At 39.4% G+C, this 23954-nt stretch overlaps 3 protein-coding genes across 4 annotated transcripts in view; 1 reads left to right on the plus strand and 2 right to left on the minus strand.

Moving 5' to 3' along the window:
• On the plus strand, window positions 1-22216 carry LOC139946786 (PIH1 domain-containing protein 1-like). The gene is made up of 7 exons (XM_071944484.1): window positions 1-132; window positions 1202-1339; window positions 2336-2450; window positions 3379-3522; window positions 4129-4397; window positions 19295-19438; window positions 22080-22216. The coding sequence occupies exons 1-7, from the start codon at window positions 7-9 to the stop codon at window positions 22119-22121; spliced, it is 978 nt and encodes a 325-aa protein (XP_071800585.1). The 5' UTR covers window positions 1-6; the 3' UTR covers window positions 22122-22216.
• On the minus strand, window positions 4408-16720 carry LOC139946785 (uncharacterized). Of its 2 annotated transcripts, none has more exons than XM_071944483.1 (7): window positions 16337-16720; window positions 11861-12898; window positions 8061-9092; window positions 7864-7968; window positions 6737-7025; window positions 6220-6405; window positions 4408-4901 (listed from the first exon to the last, which is right to left on the minus strand). In XM_071944483.1, the coding sequence occupies exons 2-7, from the start codon at window positions 12893-12895 to the stop codon at window positions 4699-4701; spliced, it is 2850 nt and encodes a 949-aa protein (XP_071800584.1). In that variant the 5' UTR covers window positions 12896-12898; window positions 16337-16720; the 3' UTR covers window positions 4408-4698. The 2 variants fall into 2 exon arrangements, with proteins under 2 accessions (XP_071800584.1, XP_071800583.1); XM_071944482.1 differs by having other exon boundaries at window positions 8061-9095.
• Window positions 20004-23954, minus strand: part of LOC139946787 (protein AMN1 homolog) — a 13963-nt gene continuing 10012 nt past the window's right edge. The window contains exon 6 of the mRNA XM_071944485.1: window positions 20004-23341. Coding sequence (XP_071800586.1) covers window positions 23265-23341 — 77 coding nt within the window. The 3' untranslated portion in view covers window positions 20004-23264. The remainder of the gene's footprint in view (window positions 23342-23954) is intronic.

Below are 23954 nucleotides of genomic sequence, written 5' to 3' on the forward strand. Positions count from 1 at the left end.
GACCACATGAGGGCGCAATCTAAAATGGCGGCTTCCACAGCTGACACAAGTTTGTTAAACGTTGCTAACGAACTTGGCGAAAATGGTGACTCGGTCGACGAGGAAGCATTATATAGGAAGTTGTTAATGCAGGTAAAGACGTAATGTTTTGTACAATTTGTGGGTACACAATTTGTGTGTTCCTATTTTAGGAAATGCCGAGAAAAAGACATGTCGACAAATAGTATTCTTTAAAAAGAAAAAGAAAAAATTGTCATATATACCTGCCTCCACCAGCCTCCATGACATGCCCTTTTTAGGCTTTTGTTTGCGTGTGTGTGTGGTCAAAGACAGAGGATGTGTGACACTGACGACAGTGACCATCGCCTAGACTCGGTGGTGACCCAGTCTCTAGCTAGGCGATTAATTGGTCATGACCGATAATGTCAATGTAAACTTCGAAAAAAGGAGTCTAGCGCCCCAGTCACTTGGTCTAACCAAGGGCAAGGTCTTTCCAATCTAAATAGTAGAACTTTGGACTTGGTAGAGAGTAACAATCATTTGGGCGATCTGTTTTTTTTTTTAAACTGACGGGTATTTTTTCATTTTATGAATTGAATGATTGGTCTGACTCTGACTGAGCTGAAGTGATTCAATGCTCTTCTTCACAGTCCTATTGTAATACAATAGTTTTGTAAATAAATGTGTTATTGTGATGGTCTTGCCATGACAAATTTGAAAAGCGCTATTTCGTAGGTTTTTTCGGCTAAACAGTAACACTGAACTCAAAAATGGACTGCAAATTACTTGAGTCAAGCAAGTTTGTTTTGTTAATCATAACCTCCATCCTTCTCCTATTGAGCCTTCACCATCGTAGACCGACATGACCGGTAACGGTCAGTTTTAAAATTTATTATATTATTAACACTGCCACATGTAATTGTAAGCAATTTTGACTACTTTTGTCGGACTACATTAACCATAAATGGCTGTTAAAAACCTTGCAGGGCCAGGACCATGGAATAAAGGTCCTCGCCTTTGGCTCGGGCTTTTATCGCACAGCCACGACCCTGCAGGTGTTACACAGCCGTATAAGAACTCGTCACCAATCATTTATTCCCTTATTTAAGACTTCTCTTCAGGCACTCTTTTATCCCCTTAAAAGCTTGTGTTTTTGTATTCCACAAGCATTTACACAGTCCATGTTTGTTCTTCAATGTAGGCAGCTGAGATGCAAGGTCTTAACCAACATGGCCAGGAACCAGTTTGTCACACTGTCAAACCACAACCAGGTTTTTGCATCAAGACAAGGAATGAAAGTAATGCCAAAGTCTTTATCAATGTCTGCAAATCAGCAGAGGTGAGTTCTAAACAAGCATGACAAAGATAATAGATCACAAACAAAGTCTTAAAGACACGGGACAGAAACTATTTGGTAATTGTCAAAGGCCAGTCTTCTCACTTGCTGTATCTTAAAATATGCATAAAATAAACAAACCTGTGGAAATTTGAGCTCAATCGGTCATCGAAGTTGCGAGATAGTAATGAAATTAAAAACACCCTTGTCACACGGAGTTGTGTGCGTTTATATGCTTGATTTCGAGACCTCAAATTCTAAATCTGAGGTCGCAAAATCAAATTCGTGGAAAATTACTTCTTTCTCGAAAACTACATCACTTCAGAGGGAGCCGTTTCTCGTTACTATGCTAATTGTTTTGAGTAATTACCAATGGTGTCCAATGCCTTTAAATTGTCACATTCATTTAAACATCCTTTAGTCTTTACATTACAGCCTACTTTGGAACTTAAAGGAACACGTTGCCTTGGATCTGACGAGTTGGTCTAAACAAAAGCGTTTGTAACCGTTTTTTATAAAATGCATATGGTTGGAAAGATGTTTTAAAAGTAGAATACAATGATCCACACAAGTTTGCCTCGAAATTGCGTGGTTTTCCTTCTACTGTGCGAACTAACATGGTCGGCCATTTATGGGAGTCAAAATTTTGACCCCCATAAATGGCCGACGTGTTAGTCGAAAAGGAAAACCACGCAATTTCGAGGCATGTTTGCGTGGATCATTGTATTCTACTTTTGCAACATCTTTCTACCCATATGCATTTTATAAAAAACGATTACAAACGCTTTTCAAAGACCAACTCGACCGTTCCAAGGCAACGTGTTCCTTTAATCGAAAGTTAATACCAAATGAAAAAGTGTTTATCAACAGTCTGTGTACTCTTAAATGGTGAATATAATTTATATTTTCTTGTTTTAGCACTGGAATCACCTGCTGTATCTGACATTGTATTTGAATGGACAAGATCATCTTATATGTGATTAATTTTCTTTTTAACAGCTACCTTCACCTAATGACATCACAGAGGAAGAGCTGATTAAGATTCTGGATTCAAGTGAACCAGACTACAGGGTACCACTTAGTATCGGTGAAGGCCATGCTGAGATGGACAAAAGTAAGACAACTTTGATGTGCTCGTTATTGTGGCGTGTGGTGGCTCAGCAGTTAAGAGTACCGGACTCAAGCTCTGGTGGTTCTGATCAGCAGAGTGTGGGTTCTTGTGCTCTTGAGCAAGATACTTTACCATAATTGCATTGTCTTTTAGATGGGAAATTAAGTTATAGGTCCTGTGTACTAGCATTGGTACCCAGAACACTTAAACTGTGGAAGTGTAGGGATTTACTGTTTCTGGTTCACACAGCAAGCACCCTTGTTTACAGGTCTCTTCAGGCTTGAGAGCTACAGTAAATAAGTTCACATATGAGGCATCCTTGGTTTCATCACCAGAACTAAATAATACTTAGTGGGGTAACTTGGCTTAGTGGTCTAATGCACCGGACCCAAGCTCTGGTGTTGTCAGCAGCAGAGTGTGGGTTCAGACCCCGATCATGACACTGGTGCCCTTGAGCAAGGCACTTGACCGTAAGTGCTTCGAAATAAGTTGGGAAGGTATTGCATTCTGCTCTACCAGCCAGACTCCTAGTGGATGATACCTATGCATACATCCTTACAGACTGTGAAGGGCTAACCCTGTTTCGGCCCCAGGAGTAGATGTCAACTTGCTCCAGGTACATGTAGCAGCAGATAGCTAAGCATACATCAGTTAATTGTAGCGCTCATCTTGAAGTGGCTATCTGACCTTGTGATATGGGGCATTCAATCATAACATCAACATCAAAAATACTAACAATTATTCACGTATAAAAATGCAGTTAATTTGTTAAACGGTGGCACTTTTTTCAAAATGCTGTACAGCTTCTGCTTGGCAGCCATTTAAATTTGAACAAGACTTGGTCTTTCTTGAAGAGTTTCAGATGATTTGGAATGATTAGTAATGATTTGACACTAATGCATCTTTGGTCAATCTCTAATTTTGTTAACAGCTGGAAAAGGATGCACTGCTTATGATGTGATGATAAACACGGATTTCTTCGAAAAAGTTCAAAAGAGCAATGTGTTCAAAGGATTCTTGATGTCTGTTGTGTTCGAGGGACTGGAGAATAAGTACAATATCCAACTTGAAAGAAGTAAGTAGTTACAAAAGAGCCTTCCAATTTAATAAGCTGAATCAAAGTCTAGCTAGTTGCATACAATAAACGTTTTATTATGGTGTCATTGTCGAGCGGTTCAGAGCATCAAATTCAATTTGTGTGGTTTAGTTATCCTGTGTTGGCTCGAATCCCGATCGTGACACTTGTGTCCTTGAGCAAGACACTTCACTATAATTGCTTCTCTTCACCCAGGGGTATAAATGTGTACTGTGAGGGTAGAGGTTGATATTGTGTTTGATAAGCTTTTGGAGCGCCACGATTAAAGGATTGTTATTGGCCCAATGACCAGGGCACTAATGCAATGCGCATTGATAGGTTATTGAAAAATGTAATTGTAAAATGCACTATATAGTAAATAGTAATTATTAATACTAATAACTGAAGAACAAAGTAGGTTGTCAAAAAATACACCAAGAGACCACTAAAACTATGCATGTCAAAATGTTGCCAGGGAGATTAACAAAGATGTAGAAATTAACTTTTGTATGCAAACCCTTGAGTTAGCTATTTTGAGCAGGATATTTTTTACTCAATTTATTATTCAAACTCTTTTTTTAATAAATTTCAATCATCTCCTGAAAGATTGGGTGCAACTGAAGAATAGAAAATGTCTTGGGACACTCGGTGAGCACAACATCCGTACAAAATCAAAGCCCCGGATCTTAGAGGTAGAATCCCCAAATGACGAGAACCAAGGAAGTCCTCAAGACCAACCTAAGAAGTCTCTGATAACGGAAGTAGAAGGCACGAGTGATAGAGTAGTTGCACCTGAACCAGAGTACATCATAATGAGAGAACCACCAGAAGGCCATCCAGAGTTCCTTGTTATTGAGATTAAACTACCTGGAGTGGTGAGTAGAATTACTGGTCAATCTATTGTAATTTTTCAAAAATGAGATTGTACTTGGTGATAGTTTTAGGTCTAAGAGGTTGGAGAAGAAGTTAAGAGTCACAGAGCAATGGACATGTGTCACAAGAAAGTAAAGCAATATACCACATATGCAAACTGACTGGGTAAAATTTTAATAATTTTGGGTTTGAACAAAGACAAATTGACTAGATCTGAACTTGAACCTGTGACCCCTGGCTCGTTAATCAAGTGCCACTCAATTCGCCTTTGTTCAACCCCAAGTGAAGAAAAGACAGTGTTTACTACTCCATCTCAGGCTTGATGATCCCATAACTCTCAACATCATATCCATTGACCTCTTGACTATTCACCTCTTGTCCGATGACCTCAATATGTCGACGGCGAATGCGCTTACACAGTTGAGAGAGACTCTCCCGTGCCATCTTCCACAGTAGCTCAAACTCAACATGGCTGCACCTCGTACCATAAATTTCCATCATGCAATCTACAATAATAAAGATTCAAACTGTATATTAGCTTATCATGGAGTAGCGACACAAATAAATACCCTTAAAATTCGAAGACATTTGAGCTAAAACCAAATATTGTAAAACCAAACATTGCAGTATGTACAGTATATGAAGAAGAGCATGTTCAAATCGTCAAATAATTAAAAGCGATTGTTACAACTTTGCAGAGAAAACAAGATGAAACAATTGGAAGAAAAATTACCTAAACAGCGATTTACATTTCTAAACAAACAGATTGTTATGACATCTAAAAATTCCCAAACGCAATTTTTCTTTCAATTGTTTGATCTTGTTTTCATGTAAATAGGTTTGGCATGGGTTGGGGGTGTGGGTTTGGGGGCTTGGGTTGTGGCATGGGTTGGAAGCATAGTTTGGGGGCTTGGGTTTGAGCATGGGTTGGGGGTGTGGGTTTGGGGGTTTGGGTTTGGGCATGGGTTGGGGGTGTGGGTTTGGGGGCTTGGGTTGTGGCATGGGTTGGGAGCATAGTTTGGGGGCTTGGGTTTGGGCATGGGTTGGGGGTGTGGGTTTGGGGGCTTGGGTTGGGGGTGTGGGTTTGGGGGCTTGGGTTGGGGGCTTGGGTTCAGGGCTTAGGTTCAGGGCATGGGTTGGGAGCATAGTTTGGGGGCTTGGGTTTAGGCATGGGTTGGGGGTGTGGGTTTGGGGGTTTGGGCATGGGTTGGGGTGTGGGTTTGGGGGCTTGGGTTTGGGCATGGGTTGGGTGTGTGGGTTAGGGGGCTTGGGTTTGGGCATGGGTTGGGAGCATAGTTTGGGAGCTTGGGTTTGGGCATGGGTTGGGGGTGTGGGTTTGGGGGCTTGGGTTGGGGGTGTGGGTTTGGGGCTTGGGTTGTGGCATGGGTTGGGAGCATAGTTTGGGGGCTTGGGTTGGGGTGTGGGTTTGGGGGCTTCGGTTGGGGGTGTGGGTTTGGGGGCTTGGGTTCAGGGCTTGGGTTGTGGCATGGGTTGGGAGCATAGTTTGGGGGCTTGGGTTTGGGCATGGGTTAGGGGCTTGGGTTTGGGCATGGGTTGGGAGCATAGTTTGGGGGCTTGGGTTTGGGCATGGGTTGGGGGCTTGGGTTTGGGCATGGGTTGGGATGTGGGTTTGGGGGCTTGGGTTTAGGCATGGGTTGGGGTGTGGGTTTTGGGCATTGGTTGGGGGTGTGGGTTTGGGGCTTGGGTTGGGGGCTTGGGTTCAGGGCTTGGGTTGTGGCATGGGTTGGGGGTGTGGGTTTGGGGGCTTGGGTTGGGTTGGGTGCATGGTAGGGTGCGAGTTTGGGCCGAGATTTTGCCTTGTACCTTTGATCTTCTTGATGCCATCACGATGGAGGGGATTCATGCCGTTTCTTCCTGTCACTGTAGACTTCATCAGGACCTCAGGTCCGAAGATACAATCTCTTGCCAGCTGTATTGCCAACCTTGGACCACCAACAAACGGACTCAGAGACTCCCAGCGGGGGTTCAACAGCAATGCGCTGATCATATCTAGTGGGGTTTAAAGTGCATTAGAAATAGTTCAAATTGTGCATTAGAATCTTTCAATTGTAATGTATGCCCGTTTCAATAAGGTAACAATGTTGCAATTTAAGCACATCGCGGAATTCCCTTCTATCCAAAGTAGTATGAAGTAAAACAAACAAAAGCCACACAATTCAAATACAGTATAGTTGAGATTATTTGATCATAGCCAATACAATGGATAATTGAGTGTGAGCACGACGGATTCTAAACAAAGATTTGTTTTCTTCTAACCTTGACTGATGTTGTCTTCCATTTCAAATGTTTGTATGAGAAAAGCTTTAAAGTATTCCTGTACCTTCACTCTCCGGTGTGTTAATAAGCGGCAAGTTTCTTCCCCACCTCTGCATCTCAGCCTGCTCTTCCTCCTCCTCCTCCTCCAAATCATCATCATCATCACCCGCCTCACTAAACCCATCAACCTGCTGCTCCTCAAGATCACCTGTTGTTCTGTGGTTAATAGAGGGCGACATTGCATTTGTGCGGCCATTACTTGATGGTTCTGTTTTCACCATGGAAGTCACAACTTGTGTGAGGTAGTTGAGCTGTTGTTGCATAGATGTCATTTTTTGAGAAATGTCTTGCATCTGAGGAATAAATAATAAGTTGTATTATTTCTTTGTTTTAAGTAAAAGAAATGTTCATACACTAGGATGTTCGGTCACTAATTAAAGTAGATATATGTCACTGGACAAGATCGATGGCTAGCTGCAAGTTAAAGACCTGTAGAGCGCATAGTTGTAAACCCTAGGTGTCATTTGTTTCTGCATTAGTGATGCACATACTTTATACACCGACGAAATGTCTTCATGGTCAAGCAGCAAAATACCTCACAGAAAACTTCATCCTCTACAATACTGGTCATTCTGAAGACCGTAGAAGGCTCCGCTCTGCTTCTGACGTCACATGCTTGGTTGTTCCTCGCTCCTACAAAAAGGCTGGAGACAATCAATTTTTCAAGGCAGCTTCTAAGCTTTTGAACCAACTGCCCTTTGACGTCAGAGAAGCAGTGTCTACTCTGATCTTCAAGCGGTCTCTCAAAACGTTTTTGTTTCCCCACTGAGAGCCTCTAGTAATTTTCTTTTGTTTTGTTTTCTACTTATGTTATTTTGTTTTTCTTGTGAGGCGCTGTGTTAATTGTAGAGCGCCATAGAAATGTTTCTTATTATTATTCTTATTATTATTATCAAACTAATGTATCAGTTGTACAAGTCCTGCACTTTTATCTATGTAACGATACCAGCTGGAGGTGAGTCTCCCTTTGTAGCCACGCAACTATTACAGGTAGTCTAGCAGTATCAACAAGTAAAATAAACATTCGAATGGATGTGGTTTGAGTTACACCCGAAGTTCCAGTGGCTTTGTTTCTCTGCAACACCCGTTATTTATACATGTATATAACTAAATAATGAGCATGATTCTTACCCAAAATTGTATTTCATTGATGTTTGTTGGATCGTCCTGTGTGCTTTGGGCAGAGTATGCATCCGAAGATACATGTCCGTGGACGTTTCTACGCTCATGTTCTGCCTGGATAATAAAAGAGATTACAAATTATTGTGACGAATTTTATGACATTTGGTTTTGATTGATGATAAACAGCTTACCAGCGTGGCATTTACCATTTCTGATGAGGCTCGTGTTGTGTTCCGAGGCGGCGTGATATCCGTAGAGGGTCGGGAAGGAATCTGTTGACAGTTTCTTCGTGAAGGGGCTACACTCTCTACATCCTTTCTCCACCTTGGAGACTGAGAAGTCATCCTGTTGGATGTTTTGACTGCTAGGCTAGACGTCAGTGCATGTAGCCTTGCCGTCTGGGAGTCGGTTCCATCAGGCCTCGTGGTGAGAGCTGAGCATCCCTCAGGATCAGATAAACCACTCGGTGTTCCACTCTCATCCATATGAAGAAACCTACTTGCTTGTTCATGATTCAAAGGTCGATGCTTTAGATTTACGTCCAGAAACATTGGCTGGTGTGTGTGAGCGGGTTGCAGTCGCGAGTCACACCCTTCTACTTGAGACAATTCTGTCAAGGGGAAAGGGAGTCCATGACCGCCGTTTCTTGGTTGTGGCAATTTCGGCGCCTGGTTGAGTTTTCGACATTTTGATGTTATACTTGTGGAGTTCTTCCCCAAACCTACACCGTTGTTCAACATGCCGTTTGTTGAAGCATAATTACTATTCGAAGACAGCTTGTCGTCAACGGTATTGGGATGCTGTGAATGACAGAGAGATATATCCAGAGGTATTTGGTCAGCCCGTTGAACTGCTTTTGCTGATTCTGGTTCTTGGGAATCGGACGTTGTGCAGTTTTTGCAGAGATCTTCCTCATCCAGCATGTTCTTTTGAATCTGTGTTTGAAAGTTCTGTATTACAACTCTACGGAACCGTGGTTTATGTGGGGATATCTCTGATTTGGTTTGTTTAGTCTGGGTTTCCATTGGCATTTGCACAGAGCCATTTCCTCTTGTTTGGATCTCAAGCAGGTGGCGGGGCTCTTGCTCTCTGCTACTCGGTCTGCTTCGGTTAGATCCATCTATGCAGGTACCCTTTGTCGTTACTTCTTGAGAAGAACCGTCCGTTAGCAATGGCACCCCGCTGGACGTTGGAAGAAAGTTTGGCGTGACCTCTTGTGGCGTACGGTTGAAGTACTCCTGCTGATGTAACACATAAACCATAGTCAGTATATCGGGGCTGTGGGGTGTGTTAAAGGATTATGGTACTTTTTGTAACACAAAATACACAATGTCCACAGATTTACATTAAACTTGCGCGCACCGTTTGAAGATAATGATAGTAGAAAGCTTATCTTAAAATAATACCTGCTGAGGTGTTGTATTTTTTAATAATAAGTAAAACAATGTCACGAAAACAATTTTCGTCTCAGTTTCAACATGTAAAACGTATTAACCAGTTATGGTACATGTATCACCATTTATAACTGGTGATTACGTTGTTACATGCTAAAATAACACCGAGACGAAAGTTATTTTCGTGACTTGCTTTACTCATTTCTCAAAACTTACATCACCTCACCAAGAAATATTTGACGGAAAGCTTCCTACCATCATTGTCTTCAAACTGCGTAAGTAAAGTGTAAATCTGTAGACATTGTGTTTTTCGTTATACAAAAAGTACATAGACCCTTTAAAGCCACTGGACACTATTGGTAATTGTCAAATACCAGTCTTCTCACTTGGTGTATCTCAACATATGCATAAAATAACAAATCTGTGGAAATCATGAGCTTGATTGGTCGTCGGAGTTGCGAGATAACTATGAAAGAAAAAACACCCTTGTCATACGAAGTTGTGTGCGTTTATGATGGTTGATTTCGAGACCTCAAATTCTTAACTTGAGGTCTCGAAATCAAGTTCGCGGAAAATTACTTCTTTCTCGAAAACTACATAACTTCAGAGGGAGCCGTTTCTCACAATGTTTTTATACTATCAACCTCTCCCCATTACTCGTTACCAAGTGAGGTTTTATGCTGATGTTGAGTAATTACCAATAGTGTCCACTGCCTTTAAGGAGGTAATCGAAAAAGGATCTGTTTCACCCATATTAACAATTTCACCCAAGGCAGATAATTTTGTCACATATTTTGTAAAATGTGTAGTCTAGATTAATTCTGTACATGGATTATGTCAAAGTGACACAACAGACCGATTTTGCGTCCAATGTTTACGTGTCGTCACGTGACTTGTACGTCATTTCAGCTAATGTACAACCCATTAATCATACATTCATTTTTCTATGACGAAATAATTGGACACTTCATTGTTCCATATAAATTTTGTAATATAAATAGCGTTTGAGGAGGCATTTTCTTGTCGTTGTTTAATCTTTGGTTTGAATGTCCTCTCAAAAAGACAATAGACATGTTTTCAGATTTTCTTTATACTTAAAGTGACTCGATGCATCGTGAAACTATGTCAGACTAAGGAGTAAGAGTGTTTTTGTTTGTCCGGTCACGATACACTTAACACCGGTGGTTTCTTTAACTTGGGGAAATTCCCTCCTCTTCCGCGAAGTTATTACTTGCGCACTTCCCTTCCCAGTATCAGGACCTTTGTTGCGAAATTCCCTTTACGTTTTAAAATTGTTTTGGGGTTTTTCCTCCACTTTTTCGTTGTTATTGAACCTGAAAGTGACTATGTTTCTAATCTAATGTTAATTTACTAAGGTAGGCTCCGTATTTGCTTCACATTTTCTTCTTTGTAAATCAATTTTCCACTTGCAATCGTAGAATGATAAAAACAAGTTGCACAAAAATAAAGAAACTGCAAACGTATGTGACGTCTCTAAAAACGGTCATACTAATGATATCCGTCTTTCTACTGCATGGAAACGCGGATGGTCACTATTTTGACTTCATTTCAGTCCGGAGTCATGATAAGAAACGCTTGATACAGTTTGGCCGCAACCTTCATCGTAAAATGTCCAATGCATTACTTGGTGAATCCAGAGATTATTGTCCAATTGATCCGAATGAGTGTTTGCCGTGTTGTTTGTTATCGTTACGTTATATGCACACTGCGTTTCAATCAATGCACTGTATGATGTTACATAACGGCTCCAAGGTAGAATTCAGCTTTTATGAAAGTGGGGTAAAACAATTTCTGACTTCATGTTAAAACGGTGTAAAATTGTATTTGGTGTACATGTATACATTTTCAGTGCTTGTTTTGTACAGTCCCAAACCATCATTAATGACGTTGCATTTATTTCAAAATGTGTTTTTATATTTCCGTGAAGAAAATGTAAAGCAGATTCCTGAATTTGTTAGAATTAAACAAAATTTAATTAAAATTTTCACCGACGCACGAATTTGTTTTTGTAATGAAATGTTCAGATCCATTTTGTTAATATCAAATGACGTCATAATATTTCCAGTTTTGTTGTACACCATTTCATTGTGAGGTTGGAGATATTTAACTTTTAGTCCCCTGTCAAAAGGACTTTATGTTTTGACGAATGAGTGCATGACAAAACTGAATTTGACATTTGACACTCTTTAAGTTTAACGCAGAGAGAGAGAGTGTAAATTGATACATTTTCGGCTTGTTTCAATCAGGGTACTACTTTCGGTTTAAGATGACTTTAGAATTCCTAGAAGTTCCTCAAACTGTGTTATGTGGTACAAAACATTATTTCCAGTTTCAAACGAACTTTTGTTGTGACTAATTTCCTGGCCTTTGCTATCTTTTTTAGTGAATTGATATGCTGCACTTCTTTCATACCATTTTTTTTTAATCAATTCTATTATGACACCAGCTATTGTGTTAGGGTACTGGGGGAGGGTTGCAAACATTCGAAATATCAAACATGGGTTTATTTTTTGGGTTGTTTCTATGTTTGTTTGCAATTATCCATATTAACTTTGGACATTTACTTCCAAAGTTACTAGATTATGCCTTACCTGCTCATGCCCTCCATACTGTGGGTTAGAATCCTTGCCATACACGGTGTTTGATCCTTGCTTCGTGGCTGCTCCAATCTTTGCGTAGCTAGTTGGAGTTATCTTTGCTGGGCAGTCAGACTTCCTCTTTCTGCTCATGCTCCGTCCCGTCTCCCGTGGCATCACCGATGTTACGGAACTTTTACTTTCAAGTACATTGCCCCATACTTGGTACGTGTGCTGTCTGTCTTTCACTGAAGGTGTTTGACCATCATCGATAAGCGTTTTGTTCACCTCCCGGTGGAGTTCTGAGGTTTTAGTACAGCGATCACTTTCTCCGCAACGTTTTGGACAAGGCTGATCGAGAGTTTTGAACCGTTTTGTGGATGAAGCCGAATCGCGTTCCCCCGCAGCCGTTGAGTTTCCAAGAAGGTTACTCTGTATACTGCCTGCCAGTTTCAGTTTGGGGAAGTTTTCACGGTTTGACGGCCTTGGATTTTGCTGGTGAGTTGGGCCCACTGAATTGCTGTGATTAGATGGGATAGGGTTCGTTCTGATAGGGTTATACTGAGATGGGATTAGCTGTAACTTCCCCGTGCTGTGAATGTCTGCCCCTCGCTCGGTTTCGCAAAGCAACGTTTCGTCTAAACTTCCTCCTGGGGGCGTTGCGGACGGCAGACAGCTTGATTTAGTCACCTCGTCCGAAGATTTGTTCAGATGGCTCACCCTCGTTTCCACACCCAACGAGACCCTGGAACCACCAATACACCATCTCTTCTTGTCCCGGTCCATCCTCATACCCAAGATCTCCATCGCTCTGAACACGGTAGATCGGGATAGACTGTGCCCCCTGGCGAGCAGCTCTTGGTTCAAGTGGGAGATGCTGAGGATTTCAGTGTCCTCAATGATGTCTGAGATGGCGCGAAGGAGTCCGTTAGTTAGTTTAGTCCGGCGACCATTGTGTCCGTGCTTAAATGAGCTCACGACGGTCATGCTTCGTCTGTTGGGTGTGGTGGCTGGGTCTAACAATCGCACATTGCGGGTTCCAGTCTCCATAGTCTGTTTAATACAATCAAATACTTCCATATTACTGACAGGATAACTAAAGTTTAAGTTCAAAATAATCACACAAAGCTGTATTTTGTTCAGAATGTGCATGGAATCTGCATTGGTTAATAAATATTTGATTTTAGAGTGAAACTGTTTTTATCAGTAAATTACATTTTCATACAAAACGAAGAGCAAATGTATTTTTCATCGTTAAAAATAGCATGTCAAAAAACTTACTGTTTTACTGTTTTTCAACTAACCTCACTGTATTTAGGTCATTAAAAATGTATTCTTACGAAATATGGTATTTACAAATTACTGTACATTCAAACACTCCTTCATTGTTTATTTAATAATAGTAGCATAAAACAGTTCAAAAATTTGATCTGTTTGCTCATTGTATAAACTGTTACACAGTACCATGGTCATAATGTTAAGTTTATGATGTTTATCATGAATCGGCTTGTCTTAATCTGTAAGCTAAAAGTAACACTGACAGACTCTACAGGTGCGATAGACCATATATACTGACAACAACAACAACTCCGAAACACCAATTGCAGTTGTTTAAACTCGCAAGTTTACAGGGGAATACCCACTGCTTATCACTCGAATTGCCTATATTAGCCACAAAAGGTCTAGTGGTAAGAAATCTACTCTAGCATTGCAAAAGTGATTTGCCTGGGAGTGTGTGTTTTTTTTTTATCGTAGAACAACTCAGAAAGTACTTTTGGGTAAATTATTTTCAAACGATGTCTTTTATTTAGATTTATCCAATGCATCCTCCCACTGTAAAAACCACACAAACAAATCCCAATGATTTACTATTCGTGGAAGTATGGAGTTAGAAAGCTAACAATTTGTGATCTGCCATGGTTAAAGGAACACGTTGCCTTGGATCGGTCGATTTGGTCTTTGAAAAGCGTTCTGTAACCGTTTGTTATAAAATGCATATGGGTAGAAAGATGTTGTAAAAGTAGAATACAATGATCTACACAAATATGCCTCGAAATTGCGTGGTTTTCTTTTCACCTCGTCTACTAACACGGTCGGCTATTTATGGGAGACAAAATTTTGACTCCCATAAATGGCCGACCGTGGTAGTTCGCGACGTAAAAGGAAAACCGTGCAATTTTGAGTGATACTTGTGTGGATCGTTATATTCTACTTTTAAAACATCTTTCTAACCATATGCATTTCATAACAAACGGTTACAAACGCTTTTTATAGACCAACTCGTCCGATCCAAGGCAACGTGTTCCTTTAATATGGTGCCAACCATACGTACATGTGTGTTAGCACTGTATAGTATTACTCGGTACTTTTCTGATTTCTGTCAAAAAATTACTGGCAAGTTACTCTAGAAAAGTAAAATAATAATATTCTATAAAGACACTGGACACTATTAGTAATTGTCAAATACCAGTCTTCTCACTTGGTGTATCTCAACATGTGCATAAAATAACAAACCTGTAATTGTTTAAACTCAATTGATCGTTGAAGTTGCGAGCTAATAACGGAAGAAAAATCACACTTGTAATGACAGAGGTGCCTTCTGATGCTTGATTTCGGGATCTCAAAATCTAATTCTGAGGTCTCGAAATAAAATTCGTGGAAAATTATTTCTTTCTAAAAAACTACGTTACTTCAGATGTAGCCGTTTCTAACAACGTTTTATATATCAACATCTCTCCATTGCTCGTTACCAAGTAAGGTTTTATGCTTACAATTATTTTGAATAATTAGCAATAGCAGATTGGTTGTGTCCACTGTCTTTAAATCCGTCTTTAAATTACCCTCCACTTAAAGACAGTGGACACTATTGGTAATTGTTAAAGTCACCTGGAAATAGAATTTATTTTTCTTTCAAACATAAGAGTATATGCTTACGAACAATACAACAATTTTTTTAGTAATTGTTTGTCACGATTTAATGTTTAAAAAATATACAAAGTTGTTTGGGGGCTGACTCCGCCTACCCCTTTTGTGACGTCAATCAAGGCAGACTTTGCCTGCAATTCGTATAGTAAACACACGTGCAAAGTACATGTACGTCCAAGTCGTGAGTTGGTACATTTCAAAAAGTGTTTTTCTGCATTCAGCAGCAATACACCTGGTCGGCATTGCCGGAAAAAAAAAACATTTTTTTTTAAACGTACAAACTCACGACTTGGTCCGTACATGTACTTTGCAATTGTGTTTACTCTACGCATTACAGGCAAAGTCTGCCTCGATTGACGTCACGAACAGCGCCCTCTCGGGTCGGGGTCTACTCTTAAATTTGTAAATAACATAAGAACTGATTTTTTAAAACCTTAGTTAACTGTTTATTCACATTCCACTCATCGAAACACATATATTAGTGACAAAAGCTTTATTTTGAAAAAATACCACTTCCAGGTGACTTTAAAGACCAGTCTTCACACTTGCTTTATCTCAACATATGCATAAAATAACAAACATCTGAAAATTTGAGCTCGATTGGTCGTCGGAGTTGCGAGATAACTATGAAAGAAAAAAACACCCTTGTCACACGAAGTTGTGCTTTCTGATGCTTGATTTCGAGACCTCAAGTTCTAAACTTGAGGTCTCGAAATCAAATTCGTGGAAAATTACTTCTTTCTCGAAAACTACTTCACTTCAGAGGGAGCTGTTTCTCACAATGTTTTATACTATCAACCTCTCCCCATTACTGGTAATAAAGAAAGGTTTTGTGATGATTATTATTTTGAGTAATTACCAATAGTGTCCACTGCCATTAACCCCTCAAACAACAACATCCAAATCGGCCGACACAACAACAAAGAGTATAGGGACTGTGAACATTGAACATTGTTTTCCACTGCACATTAATTATTGCCCAAAAAATAAACCGTACGGACAACTTTTCTTTTGGTTTTAACTTCTTAGTCCTCAGTCTGAATGTTGGTAAACTTCCCATACCATCTTCCCTGGTGAACAAAACAACTACATTGATGTCGTACAAACAAAGAAACCACAGGAAACGACAACAAGGGCTGTTGTTCTTTTGAAAGAGGGGCATGTCTTATAAATTGACATGAAACTTGTTCAATACTATACAAATTAATAATAACATGGTTTGTGGGCGACTGTATAGTCGATATTAGCTCCCCCGAGGTATTGGAAGTTGACAAACTAGTTCCCGAGACGAAGTCGAGGGAACTATGAAGTATCACTATCAATCATCACCGGCACATATTATATTCACGTTTAACAATGGTTTGATAATTTATCTTGTTTACAACAAAGCCGTTTTAAAAGGTGGTATTTCAAAAATCTACACTTGACAACATTGAGGTCAACTTAACTGACTGGAAACTATAGTAGCCTGCCAATACTTGGTCCCTCGTTTCCAGCCATTATTCATTCGTGGTGTGAGACTGTAAAAATGGACAATTCTTATTGCATGAAATGAATGTTACTCACCACGATTTTACTGGACGGTTGACTTTATATCAAACTCTTTAACAACGTGGTAAGAAGACCGCCAACCAGTTCTCGACGAGGTCGTCTTTTATAGCATTTCCAGCTGTGGTTTCAGTTCACTATAGCAGACTCACGGACGAGTCAAGATCACCCCAACGCAGTCTTACGTACAAACGGTTCGCCCTGGTCAAACCGTCTTTTTGCTCCTTTTTGACCCTTCGGAACAATACAATTTAAGGACACGGTATTTCAGATAGCACCAACTAGTTTCTCCTGAGTATGTATAGCCAAACTCATGAAGCACGCTGCATTCACTTAGAAACCTAGCAGTATATTCCAGACAGAAACCGGTTGTGTTAGTGAAAACGCGAACAAGGAAGGAAATGGCGTTGTTACTGTCTCTTGACTAAGGTGAAATTGATCTACCACCAAGGCAACAGCTCAAACACACGTACCGCGGTGTAATTGGACACCAGTTCTTGGGAAACGCTGAGCATTCCTTTTGGAAAGACGGGATGGGTTGGTTCAGCGTTGATTTTCGTTCACGCTGTATTAGGTCGTTTGGTCAAGTGATCGCAAATTAAACCAACGCTATGGGCGTCATTTGAACGCAGTCTATTTTGGTTTATATTGCAAGAGGAATGCAGACGGAATTGTGGACAATGTGTTAGAACATGGAGGAATTCCGTTATGGTTAGAGTAGGGACTATCCGTCCTCTGTTTGCTGAGGTATTGTATTATCGTCTCCAGGAATTCTTGAAAAATTGTGAACGGGTTTAATCGTCAGCGAATGATTGCCCCATTGTCCATGTCGTTTTATGAACATACTGAGTAGTTAAAGGAACACGTTGCCTTGGATCGGACGAGTTGGTCTACAAAAAGCTTTTGTAACCGTTTTTTATAAAATGCATATGATTGGAAAGATGTTTTAAAAGTAAAATACAATTATCCACACAAGTTTGCCTCGAAATTGCATGGTTTTCCTTATACTGTGTGCGAACTAACACGGTCGGCCATTTATGGGAGTCAAAAACTTGACTCCCATAAATGGCCGACCGTGTCAGTCAACGAGGTAAAAGGAAAACCGTGCAATTTCGAGGCATGTTTGTGTGGATCATTGTGTTGGACTTGCATGTACTTTGCACGTGTGCTAACTCAACGCATCAAGGCAAAGTCTGCCTCGATTGACGTCACAAAAGTGGTAGGCGGAGTCAACCCCCAAAACAATTTTTTAACACACAAATCGTGACAAACAATTTCTAACAAAATTGTTTTATTGTTACCAAACATAATTATACTCTTATGTTTGAAAAAATAAAAATTCTATTTCCAGGTCACTTTAGGGAAAGAATATACCCTTGTTACATATAACTGTTCTTTGAGATGCCTGTGAAAGGCTTCATGATGACGTTTTTTTTTTCCAGATTAAAATTGGTGGGTGAAAATTTACCTCTATCTCTATAAACCTACATTATAACTTCAAAGGGTGTCGCTTCTAACAATGCTTTATAATTAACTCTTTACCGAGTACTTTTTTATATGGTCATAACTTGTAGAGTAATGCCTTAAAACACCGACAGTTTTGTCGCAATTAAGGAGCGGTTCTACCTGTGCACATGAACTGAGACACTTCCTTAAAGTGTCACGTCTGGAATTTCACAGACTAACAAAGGTCAGTGGTAAAAAACCGCTATAATTTAAACCACAAGGAAATAACTACATGCAAACGTTAATGATGTGTTGTCTTCGATGCCGGGGAAACAGCTTTATCGATAGATACCATTGCGGAAATTTACATCGTTATAAATCAATCATCAGCCTTATTTAAAGTAATGTTTATCTCTCCCTTTGTTCTCAACTACTTCTTCTTTCTACTTCTTCTTCCGCCCTTTTTGTTCCGCTCTTGGCTGATGTAATTACCCCCATGCAAGGGAATTATTTTTTTAATATCTCCCAGGACTAGTTCTTAGTTAGGAAACTGTACTCTTTGTGAAATCCACTAGTCTCTCTGCATAAAAAAAGCATGTGAAAATTGGTCATCGAATTTGCAAGAGAATATTGGGTGGGTGGACATGTTTGTGGGGGTGGACGTGTTTGTGTTTCGGGAGGGTGTTTAGGCGATTTTTACGACTTACAACGAAACTCTAGAAACTATGTCTGATGAGAAGTAAAGACTCCCAAATGTATTGACTTTTAAATTTATGGTAAAAAAACCTGAAAAGGGTATAGATGCTAGGCTTATTGTGTTTGTCTGTATGTATTTTCACCTTGATCGAAATGCAGTTAGTCCTTGAACTACCGCAAGCCGCGGCACCATGCCGTTCGCCAAAACTGTCAACCTCTCTCGTTGCCCCTGGGAAATGTGCCATCGTGTTTTATTTGCTTTAGAGAAGTACACCAGCTCTATCTGTAACCATGTTGATCACTTTCATGGCAATTGTATCTTTCCTCATCCTGCAACCTGTAGGACCTCGCAAGGCCTCGGTTCGAACCCTTCCGGGCCTTATACATGTATATGGATTGGGTTTCAGTTTCAGATTGTTTGGGTTATTCCTTGGAATATTTCTCGGGGGTTTTCCAAAATATAAAACTGAAACTTCATTCTTTGTCGTATCTCCATGGGATCCTTGGCGGATCTCCATGGGATCCTTGGCGGATCTCCATGGGATCCTGGCGGATCTCCATGGGATCCTTGGCGGATCTCCATGGGATCCTTGGCGGTAGTAATTAAATTCACTTTTCTGAGAGCCCTTGTCTTCACAATCAGAATTGAGCAATTAAAATACAGGAACTAAATTACAGTATTTATAAAATGAAGAGTGCATCCATACCCATCAAAGAATAATGTTCAAGGCCGGGTTGTGTGGGATGACCGACTTAAACACCCTGACCTTGTGAACGCAAATGTATTTTCTTTTTATCAACTAAAGCTGTTTCCTGTGATGTTCTTTGTTACAGAAGACGGCCAAGACCCTGAGTCTGGATCTTGGGGAGGATAGAGTCCTCCTTCATGCACACCCAAACCTCTACCACATGGATATCTATCTCCCATTCGATGTCAATAGTGACGAGGCAGGGGCGCAGTTCAACAAGGACAATAAGGTTGGTTGCTATAAATAATGCATTTTAGAATTGATGTGAATCTTAGAGCTTTGTGGATGTTGTTCAATGAGAGAGATTTTGTGAATCGCATTTTGGTGCCCTTATCGTCCGGTATACCCCTATTTCTTCATATTTGTCTTGCATCCTCCCACCTCCGTACGTAGTTTATTGAGGGACTTCCATGTTCTCCATGCCTGCTTATGTCCTGGCCAGGGGGTAACTTCCTATGATGGATGGTGACTGTGGACGGGTTTTTTCTCCCACAGTGCAAGTCTCTGTATTTGTGTGCACACAATGTATGGCCGAGCTAGAAAGTATCTTGATAATATTAATAATGTATTAGTAATAATGTATTTATTTATGTTGAGCCTCTCAAAGCACCTTATATTGTTCACCAGTCCCTCAGCATACCTGAAACTACCTCAACTTGGGGTTGGGTTTTTTTTTTTTTTTTTTTTTTTTTTTTTAATGAATACCACTCATTTACTTTCCTGCAAACCATATGCAGAGTTTTAATGCAGAAACAGTAAAATGGTTTTAGACAGAAATCAAGAAAATGAAACTGTTGTTTGATAAAACTCTTAAAATTATTTTATTTCCAAATGTAACATAAAACAAGCACAAACTCAATTCAGAAAAACGGCTGTACATTTTATTCTATCACACCACTCACACTACAACTACTTATATTCACAGATGAGACAATTTATGTGTAAAGTGTAAAATTGTCTATAAGAAATTGACATTAAAATATAGAATATAATCATTTTTTTCTCGCTTATATAACTTATATATATATACAAGATATGATACGTGATTGATGATGTACTAGAGAGACTTGCCTCAAAATTCACTTAGTTTTGATGAACCAAAATGCTCAAAATCAAAGAAATACGAAAGCACAAACTTGTATTTTTTTCCTACAAAATCGTGACGATAGAACTTGATGTAAATCAAGTTGATTAAAGACTTTGGACACTATTGGTAATTGTCAATTCTCACTTGCTTTATCTCAACAAATGCTTAAAATAACAAACCTGTGAAAATTTGAGCTCAATCGGTCATCGAAGTTGCAAGATAATAATGAAAGAAAAAACACCCTTGTCACACGAAGTTGTGTGCTTTCAGATGATTGATTTCGAGACCTCAAATTCTAAATCTGAGGTTTCAAAATCAAACTCATGGAGAAGTACTTCTTTCTCGAAACTAACTACGTTACTTCAGAGGGAGCCGTTTCTCACAATGTTTTATACTAACAACAGCTCCCATTACTCATTTCTAAGGTTTTACGCTAATTAATAATTATTTTGAGTAATTACCAATAGTGTCCACTGCCTCTAACTTTATTTTTTTTTATGAAAACAGTGACGATTCACTCTTTTAAAGTCAATTACGGATTCATGTTAAAGATATCTTGAAACCATACACTTCATGCCAAAACTCATAACTGAGATTTTTGTAATGAGAAAAATAGCTTGTTAAGACCTGTTAAGGCAATCAGGCCTGTAGCTATACATGGTAGTTAGGAACTCTCACCCAGACACTGCACGCTGCATAGGATACGATATGGGGAGGGGGGGAACAAGCATGCAATAACAGGATGCTGTTTCATAATTCAATGTACAGCCACAGGACTTCTTTGCTCATGACTTTAAGAGAAACTATTTCTCGACAATGATAAAAAAAATCAATACATTATCTGCACTTTTTATAGTTTCACTATTTTAAAGAACTGCATCAATTAGATATTTTTGTAAAAATATGAACATAGGTTTTTATTCAACTTTGTTAAATGGTTTAAATTCATTTTAAATAGTTAAATTAATCACTAGATTGTATAGTTGGGCCAACCAATTTTGTAAAAAAAATAAATGATAACATAAATATTAAGAAAGGTTATTTTCGAAAGAATACCTTGTAAACCAACCAAGTGTAAACAGAAAAAAAAAAAATTAAAGGAACATTACAGAATTGGTTTTGCTGCAAAAATGTTGCTGGCAGTGGATGCACTTTATGTAATCCACCATTATAAACTGACAAACCTATAGAAGTTTCAATTCGATCGGCCATCTGGGTCACGAGAGAATAGTGAAAAACCGATTACAAACTTTGCATTGCATCAATGCCAAAACAAAACAGAAATGAATAAAACGCTCCCTGAGCTATAAACTCCAAACACGAAATTAGACTATTTGTTTCTCATCAAAAAAAAATTTCAGACAGAAATATTTCAAGGGCTGTTTTCATTTGACCGTGTAAGTTTTATGTAAATCTGTGCTATTCATGATTTGTGTTACTTACCAATTCTGTAACGTTACTTTAACTAAGTTATTAATTATTGCATAAGTTAATGTGAATGATTAAGGCTAGTACACAAATTAACACTAAATTACTAAACCTTGCACATAACAATTCATGGAGGCAACTGTCTCTGGAGCCCCTCTGTGCCCCTTGCCCTTGCCCAAAAACGAAGCATCGGGCCTGAATATGGATCAGACTGTACTTGTAGCAATGTTACTGATTGACACTTTCATCAATTTGTGTTTTTAGAATGTTGACACAGTACAGATTGATGGTGCCAATGCTTTTAACCATTATTTCAGACAATTAGAATTAAATGTTGTTTTTTCTTCTATTTAAGGTACTCACAGTGACCCTTCCAGTGCATCCATTTTCTGTCTGAAGCAATTAACTTCTTTCAATGAAATACATGAAAAGGGTGAGGAGAGCAACGAACATGACGAACTCATGAAAAGCTTCTCTGCATTGAGTGACCTCAACTTAAAAGGTGTTTTTAATTTGGTATTTATTTTGTTATTGTTATGATGAATCGCCTGACATAACCAGGCCAGATGGCCACTTCAAATTGAGGGCTACACTTAACTGATTTGGGCTATCAATCCAAATCAGTTGTCACCAGGGACCAGGGGCACATTACCACAGTTAGCTCCTGGGGCTGAAACAGGGTTACCTCTTCAAAGTCATCCACTAGGAGCCTGGCTGGTACAGCAGAATGCAATACCTTTCCAACTTTTTATGAAGCAATTATGGTTATATGTCTTGCTCAAGGGCACACGTGTCATAACCAGGATTCGAACCCACACTCTGCTGCTGACAACACCAGAGCTTTGGGTCCAGTGAACTAGACCACTCAGCCACTATACATGCCTAAGAGCTGTCCTAGTACATTCAAAGTATTTTTGTTATTCTTGCTTTTAAATAATACCTTATGAGGGGTAAGAGCTGGGCCTAATTCATGGCTATGCTTACTGCCCAATTCTGCGCTCACAATAATCATTCCCCGCAGAATTTCTGCGCTACCTGTGTAAGCGAAAAATGCCTAGTAAGCAGAACTTTCCTTCTAAGCCATGGAATACGCTTGATGTAAGTGCAAACTTCCCTGCTTTTCGTAAGCGCTGCTTCCAGTTAGCAGTCATGAATTTGGGTTCAGACCTCCAAACAAAGTGAGACCAACGACTCAGGTAATTCAAAAGATAAACTGGATGGTCTTTTTAAAATTGTTATAAAAACGCAGATAATTTTGTACAATTTCAGTAACTAAGTGGATTGGATAGGAACTCTTTTTGAAAAATATGATGCTATTACCATGTGGTTTGTGGAGCCACTTTCTGACATTTGCTTATTCTCTAGACTGCAAATACACAGGTAAGTTACAACTTGACTGATTGATTTTGCTGTGAATGTTTCATTGTCAATTTGGGAACCAATATAAATGTACACTTTGGTATCAAATTTAAAAAAATATAAGTGGTAGTTGTGTTTTCTTTGTGTCAAGTTGTCATTTCTCTTGTTGCATAACTCACTTTCAGTAAATGGTCCATGTTACTTGCTTCATATGTGAACCAGGTCCTTGAAGCTCCTCCAGGGATAGTCTGGAACGATCTGTAAAACATAATCCAGTACCCGCTATAAAACCACAAGTTTGTTACATGTAGCTCACAACTTTCACTGGACTCAAAGAGATTTTTCTTTTCGGGGCAAAAGTCATAGATTTGAATCCCACCCAAGTATGATTTGTTTTCTTTTGGTGGTGGTGGTGGTTGGGGGGGGGGAACTTAATTATTTGTTTTTTAATGAAAGTTTACCAAACAAGTCTAAAAGCTGCTCTTAGCAAGTGGCTACAAAAAGGATTATTAAAGGCACTGTACACGTTTGGTAATTGTCAAAGACCAATGTTCTCACTTGGTGTATCCCATCATAAGCATAAAATAACAGGCCTGTGAAAATGTAGGCTCAATTAGTCACCGGAGTTGCGAGAAAATGATGGGAAAAAACACCCTTTTTGGCTGAATTTGTGTGCTTTCAGATGGTAATAAAAGACTTATAGCTAGAAAGTATTTTATTATTTTAGTGAGAAAATACCTCTTTCTCAAAAATTTATGTTACTTCAGAGGGAGTAGTTTCCCACAAAGTTTTATACTATCAACAGCTCTCCAATGCTCGTTACCAAGTCAGTTTTTAAGTTAATATTTGTTTGGAGTAATTACCAAACGTG

This window comes from Asterias amurensis, chromosome 14 (genome assembly GCF_032118995.1).
Source record: "Asterias amurensis chromosome 14, ASM3211899v1".
NCBI classification, from domain to species: domain Eukaryota; kingdom Metazoa; phylum Echinodermata; class Asteroidea; order Forcipulatida; family Asteriidae; genus Asterias; species Asterias amurensis.